Raw genomic sequence first — 20,408 nt, forward strand, 5'->3', positions numbered from 1 at the left:
GCCGTCTGAGGTAGGCTGCTACCACCGACAAACATTTTGTAAACACCCTGGGGGCAGTGGACAGACCAAAGGGGAGGACCGTGAATTGGTAGTGATTCTGTTCCACCATGAAACGGAGGAAGCGCCTGTGCCCCTCGAATATGTGGATGTGGAAGTATGCGTCCTGTAGATCGAGGGCAGCGTACCAGTCCCCGGGATCCAGGGAGCAGGCCAGGGAGACCATACGGAACTTGAGTTTCACCATGTACTGGTTCAGACCTCGCAGGTCCAGGATGGGCCTGAGCCCCCTTTGGCCTTCGGAATAAGGAATAAGGGGGAAAATACCCCTTGCCCATGAACTCCTCAGGCACCACCTCTATCGCTCCTAGTCCTAGGAGCCGCCCCACCTCCTGCTCGAGCAGAGCTTCGTGCGAGGGGTCCCCCAAGAGGGAGAGGGGTGGTTGGGCGGGGAGGAAGTAAACTGGAGGGTCTAACCCAGGGAGATGGTGTTGAGGACCCATCGGTCCGAGGTTAGCTGCGACCATTCTGGGAGGAAAGCACACAAATCGGTTGGAGAAGGGGAGCTTTATTTGGGGTGGATCCCTGATAAGGACTGGCGGGGTGCCCCCGAGCATCCCATCAAAAATGCCTTTTCCCTGCCTGCTTGCCCTTGGAGGACCCAGGCTGGGGGGCAGGCCGAGACTGCCTCTGAAGGCATCTTTTATAGTCCCAGTGCTTCTTATGGGCAGCCTCATACTACGGGAGGGTGGTCTGGGTGGGAGTCCGCTGCGGCTTGAACTTAGGTTTTGCCGGAGCCGGGACATAGAGGCCCAGAGTCTGTAGGGTAGTGCAGGAGTCTTTCACGCCATGCAGCCTTGTGTCTGTTTCCTCTGCAAACAGAGCTTTCTGGTCAAACGGGAGATCCCGCATGGAAGACTGTGCCTTGCTGGACAGCCCAGAGAGCAGGAGCCATGACGCCTGTCTCATGGACACCGCGGAGGCCATGGATCATTCGGCCGTGTCCACAGCATCCAAGGCTGCCTGCAAGGATGCCTGAGCAGCCGCTGCCCCTTCCTCCACTAGCGCCTTGAATTCCTTATTGTGCTCCTGGAGGGAGTCCTCAAACTTGGGCAGGGAGCCCCACAGACTGAATTTGTACCAGCCCAGGAGAGCCTGATGGTTTGCCACTCGTGACTGGAAGCTCAAAGACTAATAAATTTTCCTTCCGAAAGAGTCCAGTCTCTGAGAGTCTTTGTTCTTTGGGGTCCGGGTGGGCTGACTCTACCGTTCCCTGTGGTTGACCAACCCGACCACCAGGGAGTTGGGCGCCGGGTGGGCATACAAGTACTCATGCCCCTTAGTGGGTATAAAGTACTTGCATTCTGCAACTTAGAGATGGAGGCCGAGGCCGGTGTTTGCCACAAGGCATTTGAAATCTTAGCCACCCCTTCATGGAGGGGCAAGGCCACCCTACCTGGTGCCAACAGGGACAGCATGTTTCACAGGGAGTTAGAGGGCTCCTCCTTCTCCTCTGCCTGGAGGTGGAGGCTTGCTGCCACCCTCTTTAAGAGTTCCTGATGGACCCTGAAGTCCTCCTGTGGGGCGGAGGGGGCAGGGCCGCAATTGCCTCCTTCAGGGAGGAGTGAGGGCGAAGAGGCCAGTGCGGTGCTCTGGGTATCGGCCGGCACCGGCGGGTCCACCACCTGGATGGACTCCGGGCATGGTTCCGAGGACGTACGTCCCACTGACTCCTTTCTCGGGGCATCTGGAGAGGGAGGCCGACTGTGTTTCTGAAGCTCTGGCCACCAAGCGAGCTCCCACTGGGGGCTGCGCGGGAGGCCACGGTGCCCACTGGTACCATAGGGCCAGCCGCAACCCTCGGTGCCACTGCACCTGCTGTGGCACTGGCAGGGCCGGCTGTTCGGGTGGACTGGCCTAGCTCATCGAAGGATGGCTACGAATGGAGACCAGGCTGGGGTAAGATCTGCTGCTGTCTCTGGACCGGGAGGAGTGGCGGTGCCGAGATCTACGTCAGCCACAGTACCGCAATCTCAATGTGGAGGACCGGTACCAACGGTAACAGCTGCTCCTCAACGGGCAGGCCCACGACAGCGAGACGCCAGCGATCGACGCCTGGGACTGCAATGTCTTGGCAGAGACTTGGAGCTGGAGTCCAAGTGGGAACGGCGTCAACGACCATGCCGTGACCGACTGCAGTACCGCCTCCGAGATGAGGACCGTTGGCGATGCCTGCTGCGGTCCCGTCGATATTCGCTCCTTGAGGACGAGCGGTGCCAAGAGTCCTGGCCGGACAGAACCCAGCCAGACAGTCTGGTCGGTGTCGAGGACGATCCACATGGACTCTGCCCTGAACGGTGGCTGGGCAGCGAACGGTGTCGGGAATGTTCCCTCGACCGAGACCGGTACTGGGCTGGAGGTGACTGTGGAGATCCCAGCGGAGGCTTGCCTCTGGAGCATGGGGCCGACATCGGCGGCGCTCCGGGCACCAGCATGGACATAATGTCCCGGGCCGCCTGGAGGGTTTCAGGTGTGGACGGCCTCCGGACATCCAGAGAGGCCTGTTCCGAAGGGGCCGGGCTAGTCCGCTCAACATGAGTTGGAGGCCTGGGGCCCAGTGGGGATCGAGGACTGCCCGACATGGGCCTAGCCTCTGTCCCAGACTTGCCTCGGTGCCACTGTGAAGAGGGAGACTTTCTGGATGGGGAGCGGTGCCGACTGGTCGATGGAACCGGAGGGTCGCCACGTACTGACGCTGCGGTGCCGGGTACCGGTTCGGAGCAGTGTGCCCGAGTCAGGGTCAGCATTCATCAGGATGGCCCGGAGCCTAATGTCCCTTTCTCTTTTGGTCCGAGGCTTAAATGACTTGCAAATCTTGCACCTTTTGCTGATATGGGTATTTCCCAAACAGCACAAACATTCTGCACGAGGGTCACTTCTTGGCATAGAACGCCTAGAAGAGCCGCATGACTTAAACCCCGGGGTGCGGGGCATGCCCCGGCCTGGGATCACTGACTAACGAAACAGCTAACTACAGGTACTAACGGTGACCGAACGAACAGTTCTGGGGACGAGCTACAGCAAAGCTGGAGCAGAGCAGTTCCAACGCATCTTCACTGGCGGCAAGAAGGAACTGAGGGTGGGGGAGTGGGCAGCTCCCCACATACTGCACCAGGCAGGCGCCACTCCAGGGGTCGCAGGGGGCGCTCCCCCCCCATGGGTGCTGCTAGGGGAAATACTTCCGGCACCGGTGCACGTGATGAGCAAAAACACCTATTGTGGAATACACATGAGCAATCACTTGCAAAAGAACAGGGCTTTACCTCATTGGGGATGCTAGGTGCTGTGGTTTAAAGCAAAATGAGGGAACTTGGAGCAGCCAGCCAAGATTTCTGGAGCACTGTGGTCTGGTCCCTGAGGTATACCTGCCCATGGCATACTGGGATCTCCACCTGCAGACACTTCTGAAGCAGAAGAAAACTCAGACCAACAATGGAGTCGATTAATTCTAAACTGGACAGTTGCCACATTACTCTTTCATCGATGGAAACCAAATGTGTCACTAGAGAACATTACTTAGCACCTACACTGCACTTGTCACCTACAGAGCACAAGGTATTCTACATTCTGCAGAGGAAAAACTGACACAGAAAGGGTAAGTGACTTGCCCAAGACCATAGAGTATGGGTCAGTGGCAGAGCTGAGAAGAAAACCCTCCATCGCCCAACTCCTGGCCCTAGACTCTATCTGCGGGAAGATGCTTCTGCTCACTTCCTAAGGGAGGCGAGACTTCAGAAATCGGGTAACAGTTTGCAAGCGAAAGTGAAAATTTTCAAGGACATTCCCTCCCAACAATCTGCACTGCTTGGAAAATTAATGAAAAGCAATAAAGGTGCAGAACGCCATCTGGAAAGAGTCAGGCCTGGTGCAGGAAAGTGCGGGCACGAGGAGTCCTGGCTAATACAGGGACAAACTGAACGTTTATGGTTAAGATATCCCATCATAGAGCTCAAATTAGAGGGGAAACCTGACCTAGCATACATCAAACCATACAGAATTCCACATTACAAAAGCAGCTAGACCAGTGTCAGGGTTCCCTCCCCACTCTGAACTCTAGGGTACAGATGTGGAGACCCGCATGAAAGACCCCCTAAGCTTATTTCTACCAGCTTAGGTTAAAAACTTCCCCAAGGTACAAATCCTTCCTTGTCCTTGAATGAGTACTGCTGCCACCACCAAGTGAGTTAGACAAAGATTCAGGAAAAGGACCACTTGGAGTTCCTGTTTCCCCAAAATATTCCAAGCCCCTTCACCGGCCCGCGCTGCTTCCCGCAGCCCCCATTGGCCTGGAGCGGCGAACCGCGGCCAGTGGGAGCCGCAATCGGCCGAACCTGTGGACGCGGCAGGTAAACAAACTGGTCCAGCGCGCCAGGGGCTTTCCCCGCACAAGCGGCGGACTGGCTTTGAGAACCACTGCTCTAGGGGACACACACATGAATGAAATCAATGTGTCAGAGATTTCTGTTGCCCTGTTTCTCCCCCTTAATCACAGTCCCCCGTCTCTCCGCACTGCCCTGGAGTGGGGGGAACCCTCTTTGTTAGCCTTTGATTTTGTTTATCCCCCTTCTCCTTCCTCTGCCACACCAGGGGGCCTGAAGTTAACAGAAAGGGGGACAGGTGGGAGGGAAGCGCTCCAAGAAAGCCTACACTGTGTGCTTGAGTTGCCTCTGAAAGGCCGAAGAGGAGAGCAGAGCTGGTCCTAAGGGCGTTTAGACTGTCAGGCCCAAGCTGGGCTCTGATGCAAATAGTAACTGAGGCCTCTGGGCATCTAGAAAAGCCGGCAGGATGAGACTGTTGAATCATTTCATTCCATTATTGTTACAAATCCACAGCCCTTCTTATGCCTGAACTATTTGCCCAAGTCCTCTCTCTCTCAGCCAGGCCTCGTAGCTTTTGTTATTTGAACCCACCAACGCAGCAGAGACCTTGTTTTATGGACAACATAGTGGATCCGTTGCCGGTCAGGCTTGGCTGGAAAAGAACCTGCCATGCCAAGAAGAGCCAGTGTAGTGTTTTGAGGGGACTGTATAGCAGGAGGCAAACACCATGGGAATCGCAAGGCCCTGTTCAGTGCTGGCACGCTAGCCAGTGAGTTCTAAGCAGAAAACCAGTCTCAGGACACAAACAACTTGCAAACACCTAACATTGGAACAGCAGAAAATTACCCTTCAGCCTCTTTCCCCTCTGAGCTCCATAATGCGGATCTAATTCTGTTTATGAAAGGGAGGGGCATGCATTCAGGCTGGAACAGGCTCCATTTAAATAACACCACCGCCATCTACTGGACAAAGTGCAGAAGTGATTTAATGGGCCGACCAGAGCAGACTCAGTCTGGTTACAATCATGGGGAGCAAGACCGACTGTATCAAATAGGTTCCGATTTTCATTTCTCCTAGAAATCAGGTGCCACACTGACTGTCCCAGGAAGGGCTAATGAGCTGATGACTCCATGATTGATTAAATCCTCATCACTTTAATCTGAATGTGGTCTTAGCAGACAAGTAGAGAGGTTCCCTCTCCTCTGCCCTCCCACTTCCTATTTTTTTAAACACTTAAAGGGCAGAATTGGATAATACAATCAATAGCAGCTGCATCACCTTCCTTGTAAGTGAACTCTACAGCGTGTTGTGAACACGTAACCCGCTGGAACACAGGAGAGCTCTGTCACTGCTCCTGCCATGTAGTTAAGGTCCGACATTCCCTCCCCAGTAGATTAGGAGCCTGTGTGCACGCCCACTTTTTACATCAGTGTTTTCCTTCAGAAAATCCCCACCTGACAGGGCTGCTGTGATTTTACGTATTTATGTATTGGCTCCTTTCTTCACTGTGAAATGGCCACACACATGCACAAAAGGGGACTTTTGCTTGACAAGAGAGGAGATCAGCGAGGGTAAAATAGGGAGAGGGGCACTGAGATGTCTAACAAAATCCACTCCACACTTACAGTTCTTTCTCCAGCTGCTGCTGAATAAGCTTGGCCGATTTTGCCATTGTGATATCTAGAAAAAAAGTGGTTTAAAAAAATTACACTTGGATCATCATCATTTTCTTTCCAAGACATGGAAAAGTGGGCTCCGTGTGGGGATGAACGCTCAGTGACAAGACCCCATCACTATAATATTATCACCTGGTATTTTAACCAGGGCCCCATGTGAATTAAGGCTGGCTGGAGTTACAGTCAACAGCAAGACCCCCTACTTTCTGTGGCAGTCCAGTGTGGCAAACTGGGAATTCTGCAGCTGCCTCAGGTAGATTACAGAATGGAAATGTTTGTCTGAATTACATATGAAAGTGAACACCACAGCCAGGACAGATTCCCTTGTGTTATTTTGATATTAAATTACACTGACTTCACATTGCCTGAGCTTTCAGTGTGCTGCAGGCGTCGGTCTATTGGAGACACAACTTTGCAGCATAGCTAATGCTGACATTCAAATTGCTTCTCGGTTTCAGAGGCAACACTGCAAAATGCACACAGGCAGCTGACCCTGTTCTCGGGGCTACTGTATTATGCTGATTGCAGATTCAGGAAGACAACTCTGCAGGGTGCACTCTGTTCACTTTTGGAAAATTATCTTCTCTACCTCAATGGCTCACTAATAAGCTGCCTCTCCCTGGGTAACTCCTGTGCAGCTGGAATCATCGAAGCACCAGAGCCCCTACATTAACCTAGAGAAGCAGGGCTGGTGGTAGCGTTCTTGCCTAGAGCTCTTTGACTCTGGAATTAGTTTCCCCCCTTACTTTGGTGGGGCCCAGACTTGGACAGGACACACCAGGTTTTTCTATGTGGTCCTGTCAAAGGGCATGCCTGCCCTTTCGCGCTCCCACTGAGGCCTGCCTCAGTTTCCCCTTCACTCAAGGCAGATATTCAAAACATTCCTGTCCTAGGTTCCAATTTATTAAGTCCGGCACAAAGGTCTTTCAATAAAGAACTCAAACTTACACAGCCTTTGCCCTAGTCCAAAGTTGGGCCCAGCCTCCCCTCCCTGAGGGTCTGTCTTCCCGCTCTCCCAGCACCTCTTGCCTGGAGTTTGGCCTTTTCCAGAAGCCTTCTGTTCTAACTCAGGAGCCTTCTTACTCCCTGCACTGTCTGCAGACACCTGCCAACCCATCTGCTGCTATTTCCCCCTTTATAAGGCCCAGGTGCCTTCTCTTAGCTCAACTGGGCAGCAGGGGCAGTGGACCCAGTCCCACTTAAAGAGCCAGTCGTCTTTTGACAGGTCCCCTAACCTCTTTTTGCCCACCCAACACCCATGTCAGCCAAGAAAAGAGGTTGCAGAACACCACAGACTCTGTGAGCTAACCCAGAAAGACTTGGCCTATTCAACATCCAGCCCCCAGGGGCTGTAGTTTCCCGATCAATGAACAGTACCTTGCTTGTTGCAGGCTATCACCAGTGGCAGAGCGTTTTTCAGCACGGTGCAGTCAGTCAGGACCTGATACAGGAACTCTGCCACGTCCTTCACCTCCCGCTGGAACGCTACGCTGTCCACGACAAACACGATCGCTCTGTGCAAAAGGGAGTGAACACAACATAGCCAAGTGGCTGGCAGGCTCAGATTGCCATGCAGCCCACACCTCAAGTCCTCATCCCCAGGGGGGTTTTCCCCCAGTGGATTGTCACATGATCACTCAGCACGCTTTTATTTTGGAGTCGTTCAGAGCGCTCCTGACGAAGGAAGGGGCCAGCACAGGCCAAGCCTTCCCACGCAGTTCTGTCAATTCACTCGAGCCCTGACCAGGGCTGGGTGATCAACGGACTTTTCTGTTCACTGGCAATGCAGGAAAAGTTTAAAAAAAAAAAAATCATTTCAGCTGGAACAAAGCCTCTCAGCTGGCTCAGTTCACATTATGAGGTTCTAAATATAAAGTGAAAGAAAACTGCAAACTGGAACAAAACCAGAATAGTTTTTTTAGTTCAAATCACATCATTTCATTTAGATCCCCCACCTCCGGATTGAAACAATTGGGCGCACTGGACCCAGACTGTCACCGCACCCCGGGGCTGCTGAATCTGCAATTTTTGCCAGAAAAATTTCCATCAAAAAGTTGCGCCCAGCTCTAGTCCTGACCTGCAGCATCGTCACTGTGATGGGTTTGGTCACAGAGACCCACTTGGGTCTGTTACCTCATGTGCTGAAACTATCTCTGAGCCCATTTTCCCTGTCAGCTTGGGACTCCAGAACCCTCTCTTGTTGAGCCAGACACACTAGTCTGTTGCAACACAGACCCAGGTCTGGTCCACGCCTCCAAAGCTGCAGACTTTCACCAAAAACTGCTCAGCAAGTTACCTATCTCCAGCACCCAAAGGCATCCAAGCCCCAAATAAATCCATTTTACTCTGTATAAAGCTTATAAAGGGTAAACTCAAATTGTCAGGCCTCTATAACACTGATAGAGAGATGTGCACAGCTGTTTGCTCCCTCAAGTATTAATCACTTACTCTGGGTTAATTAAAAAACAAAAGTGATTTTATTAAGTATAAAAAGTAGGATTTAAGTGATTTCAAGTAATAGACAGAACAAAGTAAGTTACCAAGCAAAATAAAACACACACAAGTCTAAGCCTAATACATTAAGAAACTGATTACAGATAAAGTCTTACCCTTAGAGATGTTCCAATAAGCTTCTTTTACAGACTTGACTCCTTCCTAGTCTGGGCCCAATCCTTTCCCCGGTACAGCTCTTGGCAGCCCCCTTTGTTCTATTCCACCCCCTTTTATAGCTTTGGCACAAGACGGGAATCCTTTGTCTCTCTCTGAGTTCCCATCCCTCCTTCTAAGTGGAAAAGCACCAGATTTAAGATGGATTCCAATAACAGGTGACATGGTCACATGTCCTGTGAGTCCCCAAGCCTCTATTCTTCCTGGCCTGACTCACAGGAAGGCTTACAAGTAAACAGAGCTGTTTACAACCAATTGTCCTAGTTAATGGAAGCCATCAAGATTCTAAATCACCATTAATGGCCCACATTTTGCATAATTACCGTCCCGATCCCCCCTGCAGCCCTTGTCCCAAAACTCTTTCCCTTGTGCCCCCATGTCCCCTCCAACCCACTTTCCCCAACATCTGGGTTCTTACCGCCACCAGCTACCTCCAACACCTGTAGTTTCACCACCTAGCCCTGAAAACTATGACCCTTACCCACTGCACTCAACCCCCATTACCATGCAGTACAGCCATCCTGAAGTGCAGCACTCATTGCACAGCACTCCAGACACGAAGGCTGAGTATGATAACAGGACATACGCAAATCTGTGATTGTACGTTCCCCACCCCACCCCCTTGCCCTGTTTCCCAAGCAGTTGGGTTTCTTTTCAATAAATGAATTTTTTGGCTTTGAAAAAATTCTTTATTATTACATAAAGTAAAAGATACCTTAGCCCAGGAAAGAAACAGGCACTGCAAGTGAGCTTAGCAAACACAGATTCCTACTAACATTGGAACCACTGCACTTTACTCCCGTGCAGGGCACCAGACATTACTGGTGGCTTTCAGCCTCAAATTGCTCCCTCAAGGCATCCCTAATCCTTGCAGCCCCACGCTGGGCCCCTCTAATAGCCCTGCTCTCTGGCTGTTCAAATTCAGCCTCCAGGTGTTGAACCTCTGAGTTCCATACCTGAGTGGATCGTTCACCCTTCCCTTCACAAATGATATGGATGGTACAGCACGCGGATATAACTGCTGAGATGCTGTTACCGGCCAGGTCCAGCTTCCCATACAGAGAGCGCCAGTAGCCCTTTGAATGGCCAAAAGCACACTCCACAGTCATTCTGCACTGGCTCAGCCTGTTGTTGAACCGCTCCTTACTGCTGTCAAGGCTCCCTTTGTAGGGTTTCATGAGCAATGGCATTAAAGGGTAAGAGGAGTATCCAAGGATCACAATGGGTATTTCCACTTCCCATATGGTGATCTTCTGGTCTGGGAAAAAAGTTCCGGCTTGCAGCTTCCTGAACAGGCCAGTGTTCCAAAAGATGCGTGCGTCATGCACCTTTCTGGACCAGCCCGAGTTAATATCAATTAAATGCCCACGGTGATCCACAAGTGCCTGGAGAACCATCAAGAAATACCCCTTCCGATTAATGTACTCAGAGGCTAGGTGGGCTGGTGCCAGAATTGGAATATGCGTCCCATCTATCACCCCTCCGCAGTTAGAAAAACCCATTTGTGCAAAGCCATCCACAATGTCATGCACGTTACCCGGAGTCACGGTTCTTCTGAGCAGGATGAGATTAATGGCCCTGCAAACTTCCATCAACATGATTCCAACGATCGACTTCCCCACTCCAAACTGCTTAGCGACCTATTGATAGCTGTCTGGAGTTCCCAGCTTCCAGATTGCAATAGCCACCCACTTCTCCACACAGTCAGGGCAGCTCTCAAGCTTGTGTCTTTGCGCCGCAGGTGGGGGCGAGCTCCTCACACAGTCCCATGGAAGTGGCTTTTCTCATCCGAAAGTTCTGCACCCACTGCTCGTCATCCCAGACGTGCATCACGATGTGATCCCACCACTCGGTACTTGTGTCCTGAGCCCAAAAGCGGCATTCCACGGTGGTGATCATGTCCATGAATGCCACAAGCAAACTCATGTCATATGCATTACTTGAGTCAATATCATCGTCAGAACCCTCACTGTCACTTTGGATCATAAGGAATAACTCGACTGCCAAATGTGACGTGCTGGCAAGACTCGTCAGCATACTCCTCAGCAGTTCGGACTCCATTCCCGCAGACTGAAAGGGAAGACAGAGCACGCAGTACAAAAAAAAATGTTGAAAGACGGCGCCAAATATGGATGGAAGCACAGGGATTGCTGGGATGTGAACCGATGCATCACGGGGCATTGGGACAGGACCCAGAATACCCCGCCCCCTTCCCACAAGCCACAGCGCCAGAATGGGAAGAGGTGCTCTGTGGGATAGCTGCCAATAATGCACCGCTCCCAATGCCGCTGCAAGTGCTGCAAATGTGGCCATGCCAGTACACTTGTTCCTGTCAGTGTGGACAGACTGCAGCACTTCCCCTACGGCACACTCCAAAGGCGGGTTTAATTCAAAGCGCTCTACATCTGCAATTGTGGCCATGCCCTTAGTCTCTCTCCGAGTTCCCATCCCTCATTCTAAATGGAAAAGCACCAGATTTAAGATGGATTCCAGTACCAGGTGACATGGTCACATGTCCTGTGGGTCCCCAAGCCTTCATTCTTCCCGACCTGACTCACAGGAACATAGGAAGGCTTATAAGTAAACAGAGCCATTTACAACCAACTGTCCTTGTTAATGGGAGCCATCAAGATTCCAAACCACCATTAATGGCCCACACTTTGCATAGTTACAATAGGACTTCAGAGTAATACTTCATATTTCTAGCTTCAGATACCAGAATGATACATTCATACAAATAGGATGAACACACTCAGTAGATTATAAGCTTTGTAATGATACCTTACAAGAGACCTTTTGCAAAAAAGGCATATTCCAGTTACATTATATTTATACTCATAAGCATATTTCCATAAACATATGGAGTGCAACGTCACAGTCACTTCCATGGGGGCCCACACAGGATGCACCCAAATCCGGACTGAGGCGTCCTTGAGCTGTGCTGGATGCTCTCCTGGAAAAGTCCTCAAGCCAGAGATGGAGAGAGGCACCAAGGTAAATTCACCTCCCTTACTCTCCAGAATAGTCCCCTGTAATACTTTCCGACCATTCGATCCACCCCACTTCGCAGCAGAAGCTGCCTACTGTGCTAGCAGGTACGAGAATAAGATTTATCAAATGTGTTTTCACTCCTGACCATGCCACAGTTGAACCCAGGACCAGGTGAAAGGCTGCTGCATCAACTGACCACCCCATCTTCCCCCTCAGGCTGGAGCCAGGCCCATACAGCTGGGCAGACATGAGCGCATTCCTGTTACCACCAGCAGAAGGTTGCTGCAAACAGAGAGCGTGACTGGGCCTCTCTGACTGGGCCTCTCTGCGCCACAAGGGCAATGATGGGGTTCAGGAGAGCCTGTGGATCCACTGGACTTCACCCCGCTCTACCTGCGGCCAATGTCAGATGGGGAGAGGGGAATTAAAATGGGGAAACCCAGCCCAACTCGGGGCTCTGCTTCTTCCTGGACGAGGGATGCCTGACTCCAGCCAAAAGCATAAGGCAGCTTGCTGCCTGGACGAGCCATGTGGTGGGTGGGACTGACAAGGGGACTAGCCCCCCGAGACAAGCCCAGAGCAGAAAAGCAGGATGCTCCCAACACACCCATTCTGAAGTCTTATGTTTTCCTTTTCGTTCTGAACACTGACACCCCCGAAAGGGGATAGAACTTGAACATGTCATAGCCTGAAGGCTAAGGCACCATGACCCCATAGCTGCGAGGACCTGAAGTATGGCAAGCTTTGCCCAGAGAGTCCACAAGGGGGCACCATCCAGACAACCTAGTTACAGAGAGCAACCATCTAATTTGCATTTCAGTACATGCAAGTTAGCTCTTCGCCTTGCTGAGCTGTGGGGCTCTGTGGCTAAAGGTTATCCTGAGTGCTGACATCACCACGTCCCCTTCACTGAATAAGAAGGGTCAAAGGAGAAAACAACTTCCTTTTTGGACTTGTGACCTTCCTGAGTCATTAGGGTCTTGAGTTCTTGGTATCTTTCTCCATCAGAATCTACAAGGGTGGTTTCAGAAGATAAAACTGCAACAAGTGGTCTATGGGTTTCCCAGTCTCACAGTCCCAGCAAAAGCTTGTATTTCTCTAAATAAGCATTATCCCACTCTTGACCACAAACTCAGACTTGGATAACTAAAACACATCCCACCCAGCAAGAAGCCATTAGCCGTTAACTCAGTATCTTGTCTTTGAGAGCAGGTTTCCCAGAGGATTGATAGAAAAAAATGCTCCTTACTAGGACAGTCTCTGTACTATGCACAATGGGAAACACGAGCCCCTCATAGAGGAGGAGGTAGGAGGCCTGGACACTTTAATAAAAATTTTAACCAAAGTTACAAACAAGCAACTATGCCATTCACGTCAGCCACAGAACTAGTAATGTACATTCATTAAGGGCTTCTCCTAGCTACTGCTGGGGATCAGGGCCCGAGAAGAAGTGGGCCTGCAGGCTGGCTGTGGAACACCAGAAAGAATGAGATTTCTTTCTTGGTAGCACTGTTTAGGATTACAATTACCCCCACCACCGTCTCATGTCTGAGCAAGCTTGCATTTAACACCAGGGAGCCAAGAGGGTAAGAATACATTTTGACAGGCTGAGGTGACAGACTAGTAGAATTCCTTATCTGAACGGCTGCAACAGACAGTACTGTTAGAATATAGATATTCAGGCCTGCCTGCAAAGGCCTATACTTTAAGAACTTAGGTGTATGTTTATCACTTAGCTAGTTACAGGGGTATAAAAACAAAGGATCAAAATCACAGTCCTCCTATGTAAGGGCCTTCTCTCACTAGGATAGTCTGAGGCCTTGCTCTTAGGCTAAGGCCTTTGGCTAAGCAGCAGGGGCAACCTTAAAAGCTGGGAAGCATACAGTCACATCCTCACATCCCAAACCTTTCACATTGAATAAGGTGGTATCGGGCTATTAGGAAGACGATCCTGTCCTGACAGTGCCCATCACCACCAGATGAAGAAACAGTAAAGAAAACTGTTTGATAGCATCCTGTCTCGCAATAAATCATATATCAATGGTTGTGGCTGTGAAACAGTCATTTCCGTAGGGTTTTCTCTTTATGGCCCCCTCTTTTCTATTGTTAATCTGTCTGGTTCTCTAATTGTTTCTGTCTGCTGTATAATTAATTTTGCTAGGTGTAAGTTAATTAGGGTAGTGGGATATATTTGGTTAGAGAATTATGTTACAATATGTTAGGATTGGTTAGTTAAATTTCAGTAAAATGATTGGTTAAGGTATAGCTGAGAATATTACTATATAAACTGGGGTCAAACAGGAAGTGGAGGGGAAATTGGAATCATGTTTGATAAGGTGGGGGAATGGGAACAGGGACACAGGAAAGGCTCTGCAGCGTCCGAGCTGGGAAGGGGGACATAGAATCATAGAATATCAGGGTTGGAAGGGACCTCAGGAGGTCATCTAGTCCAGCCCCCTGCTCAAAAGCAGGACCAATCCCCAATTAAATCATCCCAGCCAGGGCTTTGTCAAGCCTGACCTTAAAAACCTCTAAGGAAGGAGATTCCACCACCTCCTTAGGCAACGCATTGCAGTGTTTCACCACCCTCCTAGTGAAAAAGTTTTTCCTAATATCCAACCTAAACCTTCCCCATTGCAACTTGAGACCATTACTCCTTGTCCTGTCCTCTTCTACCACTGAGAATAGTCTAGAACCATCCTCTCTGGAACCACCTCTCAGGTAGTTGAAAGCAGCTATCAAATCCTCCCTCATTCTTCTCTTCTGCAGACTAAACAATCCCAGTTCCCTCAGCCTCTCCTCATAACTCATGTGTTCCAGACCCCTAATCATTTTTGTTGCCCTTCGCTGGACTCTTTCCAATTTATCCACATCCTTCTTGTAGTGTGGGGCCCAAAACTGGACACAGTACTCCAGATGAGGCCTCACCAATGTCGAATAGAGGGGAACGATCACGTCCCTCGATCTGTTCGCTATGCCCCTACTTATACATCCCAAAATGCCATTGGCCTTCTTGGCAACAAGGGCACACTGCTGACTCATATCCAGCTTCTCGTCCACTAGGTCCTTTTCCGCAGAGCTGCTGCCTAGCCATTCGGTCCCTAGTCTGTAGCTGTGCAGGACTAAGTGGGTTCTTCCGTCCTAAGTGCAGGACCCTGCACTTATCCTTATTGAACCTCATCAGATTTCTTTTGGCCCAATCCTCCAATTTGTCTAGGTCCCTCTGTATCCTATCCCTGCCCTCCAGTATATCTACCACTCCTCCCAGTTTAGTATCATCTGCAAATTTGCTGAGAGTGCAATCCACACCATCCTCCAGATCATTTATGAAGATATTGAACAAAACCGGCCCCAGGACTGACCCCTGGGGCACTCCACTTGACACCGGCTGCCAACTAGACATGGAGCCATTGATCACTATCCGTTGAGCCCGACAATCTAGCCAACTTTCTACCCACCTTATAGTGCATTCATCCAGCCCACGCTTCTTTAACCTGCTGACAAGAATACTGTGGGAGACAGTGTCAAAAGCTTTGCTAAAGTCAAGAAACAATACATCCACTGCTTTCCCTTCATACACAGAACCAGTAATCTCATCATAAAAGGCAATTAGATTAGTCAGGCATGACCTTCCCTTGGTGAATCCATGCTGACTGTTCCTGATCACTTTCCTCTCATGTAAGTGCTTCAGGATTGATTCTTTGAGGACCTGCTCCATGATTTTTCTGGGGAATGAAGTGAGGCTGACTGGCCTGTAGTTCCCAGGATCCTCCTTCTTCCCTTTTTTAAAGATTGGCACTACATTAGCCTTTTTCCAGTCATCCGGGACTTCCCCCGTTCGCCACGAGTTTTCAAAGATAATAGCCAACGGCTCTGCAATCACAGCCGCCAGTTCCTTTAGCACTCTCGGATGCAACTCGTCCGGCTCCATGGACTTGTGTACGACCAGCTTTTCTAAATAGTCCCTAACCACCTCTTTCTCCACAAAGGGCTGGCCATCTATTCCCCATGTTGTGATGCCCAGCGCAGCAGTCTGGGAGCTGACCTTGTTAGTGAAGACAGAGGCAAAAAAAGCATTGAGTACATTAGCTTTTTCCACATCCTCTGTCACTAGGTTGCCTCCCTCATTCATTAAGGGGTCCACACTTTCCTTGGCTTTCTTCTTGTTGCCAACATACCTGAAGAGAAACTTCTTGTTACTCTTAACATCTCTCGCTAGCTGCAGCTCCAGGTGCGATTTGGCCCTCCTGATTTCATTCCTACATGCCCGAGCAATATTTTTATACTCTTCCCTGGTCATATGTCCAGCCTTCCACTTCTTGTAAGCTTCTTTTTTATGTTTAAGATCCGCTATGTTTAAGATTTACATGGGGTAAATGCTCTGTGGCATCAGAGCTGGGAATGGAACACTGGGGAACAGACTATCAGAGACACACCCGACTGGTGTGAAGGGCTTTGGAATATGCTTGCTTGGAAACTAACCCCAATAAACATTGCATTGTCTGCATTTCTGACTTCTGGTCTTTTGCTGCTTGCCATCTGTCATGGAGCATGGGGGAGTTGGGGTCCGGCACCCCCCACTTCCTGCGATTCACTGTGACTCTCAGCCAGCCAGTAAAACAGAAGGTTTATTAGATGACAGGAGCACAGTCCAAAACAGAGCTTGTAGGTACAGAAAACAGGACCCCTCAGTCAGGTCCATCTTGGGAGGGTAGGGAGCCCAGCCCCAGTGCTGGGCCTCCCTCCATTTCCACAGCCAGCTCCAAACTGAGACTCCCTCCAGCCCCTTCTCTGGCCTTTGTCTCTTTCCCAGGGCCAGGAGGCCACCTGATCTCTTTGTTCTCCAACATCTTCAGTTGGCACCTTGCAGGGGAGGGGCCCAGGCCATCAGTTGCCAGGAGACAGAGTGTTGGCCATTCTCTGTGCAGACCGCATCACCCCTGCCCTCTAGGGCTCTGCAACAATCACACACCCTTATCCCACCACCTAGATCCTTAAGAAATGCATAGGGGAAACTGAGGTACCTACACAGTATTCAGAGAAAACATTAAGAACAGTCCCACTTCGTCACACTGTCTGCATGACAAGAACCAGGGAAGTGGGAAGGTGAAGGGAAAGCCCTCTAAGAAATACCATCAAGGGCAGAGGGTTTAATGCATCAGCAATTGGTTCTTGTGTTCCGAACACATCCCAAGTCAAAGCCACTTTTTGGCCTGACCTCTGGAGGCCCTTTGTTTACAACAGCAAACCACTTCCTACATCTGGTGATCTGCAACTTTCCAGTTCTGGTTAATTTCTGAGCAGATCATGATTGAGGGGCACTGGCAGAAGCTCAGGTCTGGAACACCTGGGGCAGATTAGCAACGTGAATGCAGCATAGGCAAGCTCTCTTCCCCTGTGCATAGCCAACCTCCTGCTAACACTATGGTATGGATGGCTCAGCAACTCCCACCAGTTATCAGCTGATATCAACCCCACCAAAGAGAACCCGACAACCCTCCCAGTGACTGACATTAATTCTGAAATGTAAAAGAGTAAGTCATTTCCCAACGCACCCTTAGTCTGAACCCAGGCCACTACCTGAGGCTGTGGAGCAGGACACAGGGAGAAGTACAGGATTTAACTAGCATGGAAAAGATTTTAAAAAAGGAGAGAAGTCCCAAGGAGCACGGATTGTACTAACTTGGGGTGCTGAAGATCCACTCTTAAAGCTCAATTGTGCCCCCTCCCCTAAAAAAAAAAACAAAAAAACCACAACATCTTGATGGGTTCACTTTCCTGGTGCTATTTCAGAAAGCTGGTATCAAAAATCCAGCAAAAAACTGCCTTCAGCTCTCTCTATGCTGCCCTCTGGGGCAAGTCCCCTGAACTAAGATTTGCTCCATTACATAGAAGCTTGGACTATATTGAATAAAATGTTGGGAATGCAATTCTGCTAAATGCTACCTGCATGCTCTGCCTGTACAATGGGGGCCAGGCAGCTATGCTATCCTGGCTGCCACATTGTAAGCTTTGCAGGGTTTGACACGAACAGCACTGTGGGAGGCCTCCAAGGAAAGTCTAGGCGCTGCACAAGCAACCTTGTTGATTTAGTATCAAAGATGACTTTCTGCTCAAAGGCAGCACTGAACCCCTGTCCAAATCAGCATGGGTCAGTGTGCTGGACAGGTGGGGGTGCTGCCTTACCAGGGATGCCAGTGTGATGTTTGCGTATCATGGTATGAAGCAACACCTGCCACGTGCAGAGTTGAGAGAAACCTCCTTCTACTCTCTCCAGAAATGCACACACCAGTTCCATGCACATTTCCTACTGCCTACTACCACCCTCTTCCTGTGCCCTACCCCCACCCTGACATGGCAGAGCAGTTCCGGGAGACGGAAGGGTGGAGGAAACGAAGGAGGCTGCACGTTGGTTTTTGACCTTATAACACAGGGCACAAGAGAACAGCTTTATAGGGGCTCTAGATTTGCTCGAATCTCTCTGAACTCACGCCTCAACCCAGCCTTCGTATCATAATTTTGCCTCTGTCCATTTACAGACTGAAGCATCCATCTCCTCCATTCTTCAACCACTTACCTAGCTGCAGCTTTGAACTTCTCCAAGAACTGAAGTCGCAAGCTCTCATGGCCTGGGAGGTCAATCAGCGTCACACTAGAGCCCTGTAAATGGACCAGAAGCAGTAACGGTTCCATCAATGTTTAATCCACAAATATGCATGATCATGCAGGCCTGGGTAATAAAATATGTAACAACAAGACACATGACAGTTCATCTTCTACAGCCAGACATGGCCTACACGGCAAACAAGACTGCTTTGTAGTTCCCCAGCCCCTTTTGGTATCATCATTTCTCCTACAGCATATGTGTCCCAAATCTCCCACTTATTTGCTGTTGATAGGCAGCCTCTATACATGAGTGTAAGAGGCCCCCATACTACCATCACAACTATCTCTCTCTTAGGCCAAGCTCCAGGCTGATTTAAACTGCTAGTTGAACCTTTCCCCACACACTTCATACGTTCTCAAGCATGGTCATGTTTTGTGTTGCTACAACTAGTTACAAGTAAGGCTAAGAGTTTGTCATGGATTCTGTGACTTTCCAGGACCTCCGTGACTTCTGCAGTGCCTCCTGCGGCTGCCCCAGGGGCCATCTGAGCAGCTCGGGCAGCCCCTGGGCCAACTGTACCAGCTGCTACTGGGGCAGTCTCAGGCCACTGCACCCCCCTTCCCCAGCAGCAGCAGGGGTTTGGGTGTGGGAGGGGGCTCAGGGCTGGGGCACGGGAGAGGGCTGTGGGCGGCTCTTACCTCATGGAGGCTCCCCGGAAGCAACAACATCCCTTGGCTCCTAGGCAGAGGGGCCAGGCCACTCTATACACTGCTTCCGCCTGCAGGCACTGCCCCCACAGCACCCATTAGCTGCAGTTCCCGGCCAATGGAAGCTGCGGAGCCGGCACTTAGGGGAAAGGCAGCGTGCAGAGCTGCCTGGCTGCGCCTCCCCCTCTGCCTAGGAGCTGAGGGATGTCGCCACTTCCAGGGAGGCGCCGAGCAAGGTAGGAAGCCTGCCAGCAATGCCACCACTACCCGCGGCGCCGCCACTGCCCCCCACACCACCACCACCGACGGCGGCACTGCCACCCTCCTTGGCTCCCAGGGGGAGGGGGAACGCGGACAGGGGTTGGGGCTGAGGCTGGGGTCATCGCTGGGGGTGGGCATGGGGCTGGCGGGCAGGGGCAGAGATGGGTGCCGCTCCCTCCCTACCCCCGGTGAGGGCTGGCCTGGGCCCAACCATGCACCACTAAATATTCCTCAGCTTCCCTCTAGGGGAGCAAGCCCCACAGATTGGGGACCTCTGCCCTAAAATTTGTATAGGCCTTTCACACAAAAAGGAGAAAAATATATATATGTCTAAAAACAGAAAAATATGAGTATAAGTTTACAAATATTAGCAGCGTGAGGGTGGTGTAAGACTTAAATAACTAGACTTCAAGTTGAGAGCGTCCCTTGAACTCGGGGTTAAAGTTTTGCTGGAGATTTTTGTGGCTTCTTCTGGACCAGCCCCCTTTCCTCATGTGGTTCCATTCTCATGACTCCCGCCCCATTAGCACCATGCATACTTTATTTAGCTTATGAACACAGCTCTTAATAGCTAAATAATCCCCCAACCAACCTCCTTAAAAGACTGGAACAAATCTGTAGTTTCTAGATCAAGCCACTTTGAAGATACGCAAAAAGAAAAGGAGGACTTGTGGCACCTTAGAGACTAACAAATTTATTTGAGCATAAGCTTTCATGAGCTACAGCTCACTTCATCGGATGCCACAAGTACTCCTTTTCTTTTTGCGAATACAGACTAACACGGCTGCTACTCTGAAGATACGATGAGCCAAAGAAACTAAAAATATAAACTGACAATGGAATGAAACCCACTTGAGCTTCTCACACCTCCATTCCCTCTTTGCCCTTCCATCACGGATTTGTCCCAGCCCCTCTAGAAAGATTCTACTCCAGGTTAAGACCAACCGAGTGAAATTTTAGGCAGACTGGTTCCAGTTTTGGCAAAGCTTGGAGGAGGAGATACCAAATCAGATTGATAGCTTCCGCTTAACTACTGCGGAGACTAGTGCCTCTCTCTGCAGAATCTGACTGTAATCAGCTGTAAATTCTAAGGCCACCAACTCACAACCAAACTCATCACATC

At 50.4% G+C, this 20,408-nt stretch overlaps 1 protein-coding gene across 1 annotated transcript in view; it reads right to left on the reverse strand.

The window, feature by feature from the left end:
* LOC125642807 (ovotransferrin) overlaps positions 1-20,408 on the reverse strand; it is a 72,789-nt gene that overhangs the window by 11,457 nt on the left and 40,924 nt on the right. Inside the window, exons 22-24 of the mRNA XM_048864616.2 lie at positions 18,288-18,370; positions 7,430-7,566; positions 6,002-6,056 (exon numbers count right to left, since the gene is read on the reverse strand). Of these exons, the coding sequence (XP_048720573.2) occupies positions 6,002-6,056; positions 7,430-7,566; positions 18,288-18,370 (275 nt within the window). The remainder of the gene's footprint in view (positions 1-6,001; positions 6,057-7,429; positions 7,567-18,287; positions 18,371-20,408) is intronic.

This window comes from Caretta caretta, chromosome 9, assembly GCF_965140235.1.
Source record: "Caretta caretta isolate rCarCar2 chromosome 9, rCarCar1.hap1, whole genome shotgun sequence".
NCBI lineage: Eukaryota > Metazoa > Chordata > Testudines > Cheloniidae > Caretta > Caretta caretta.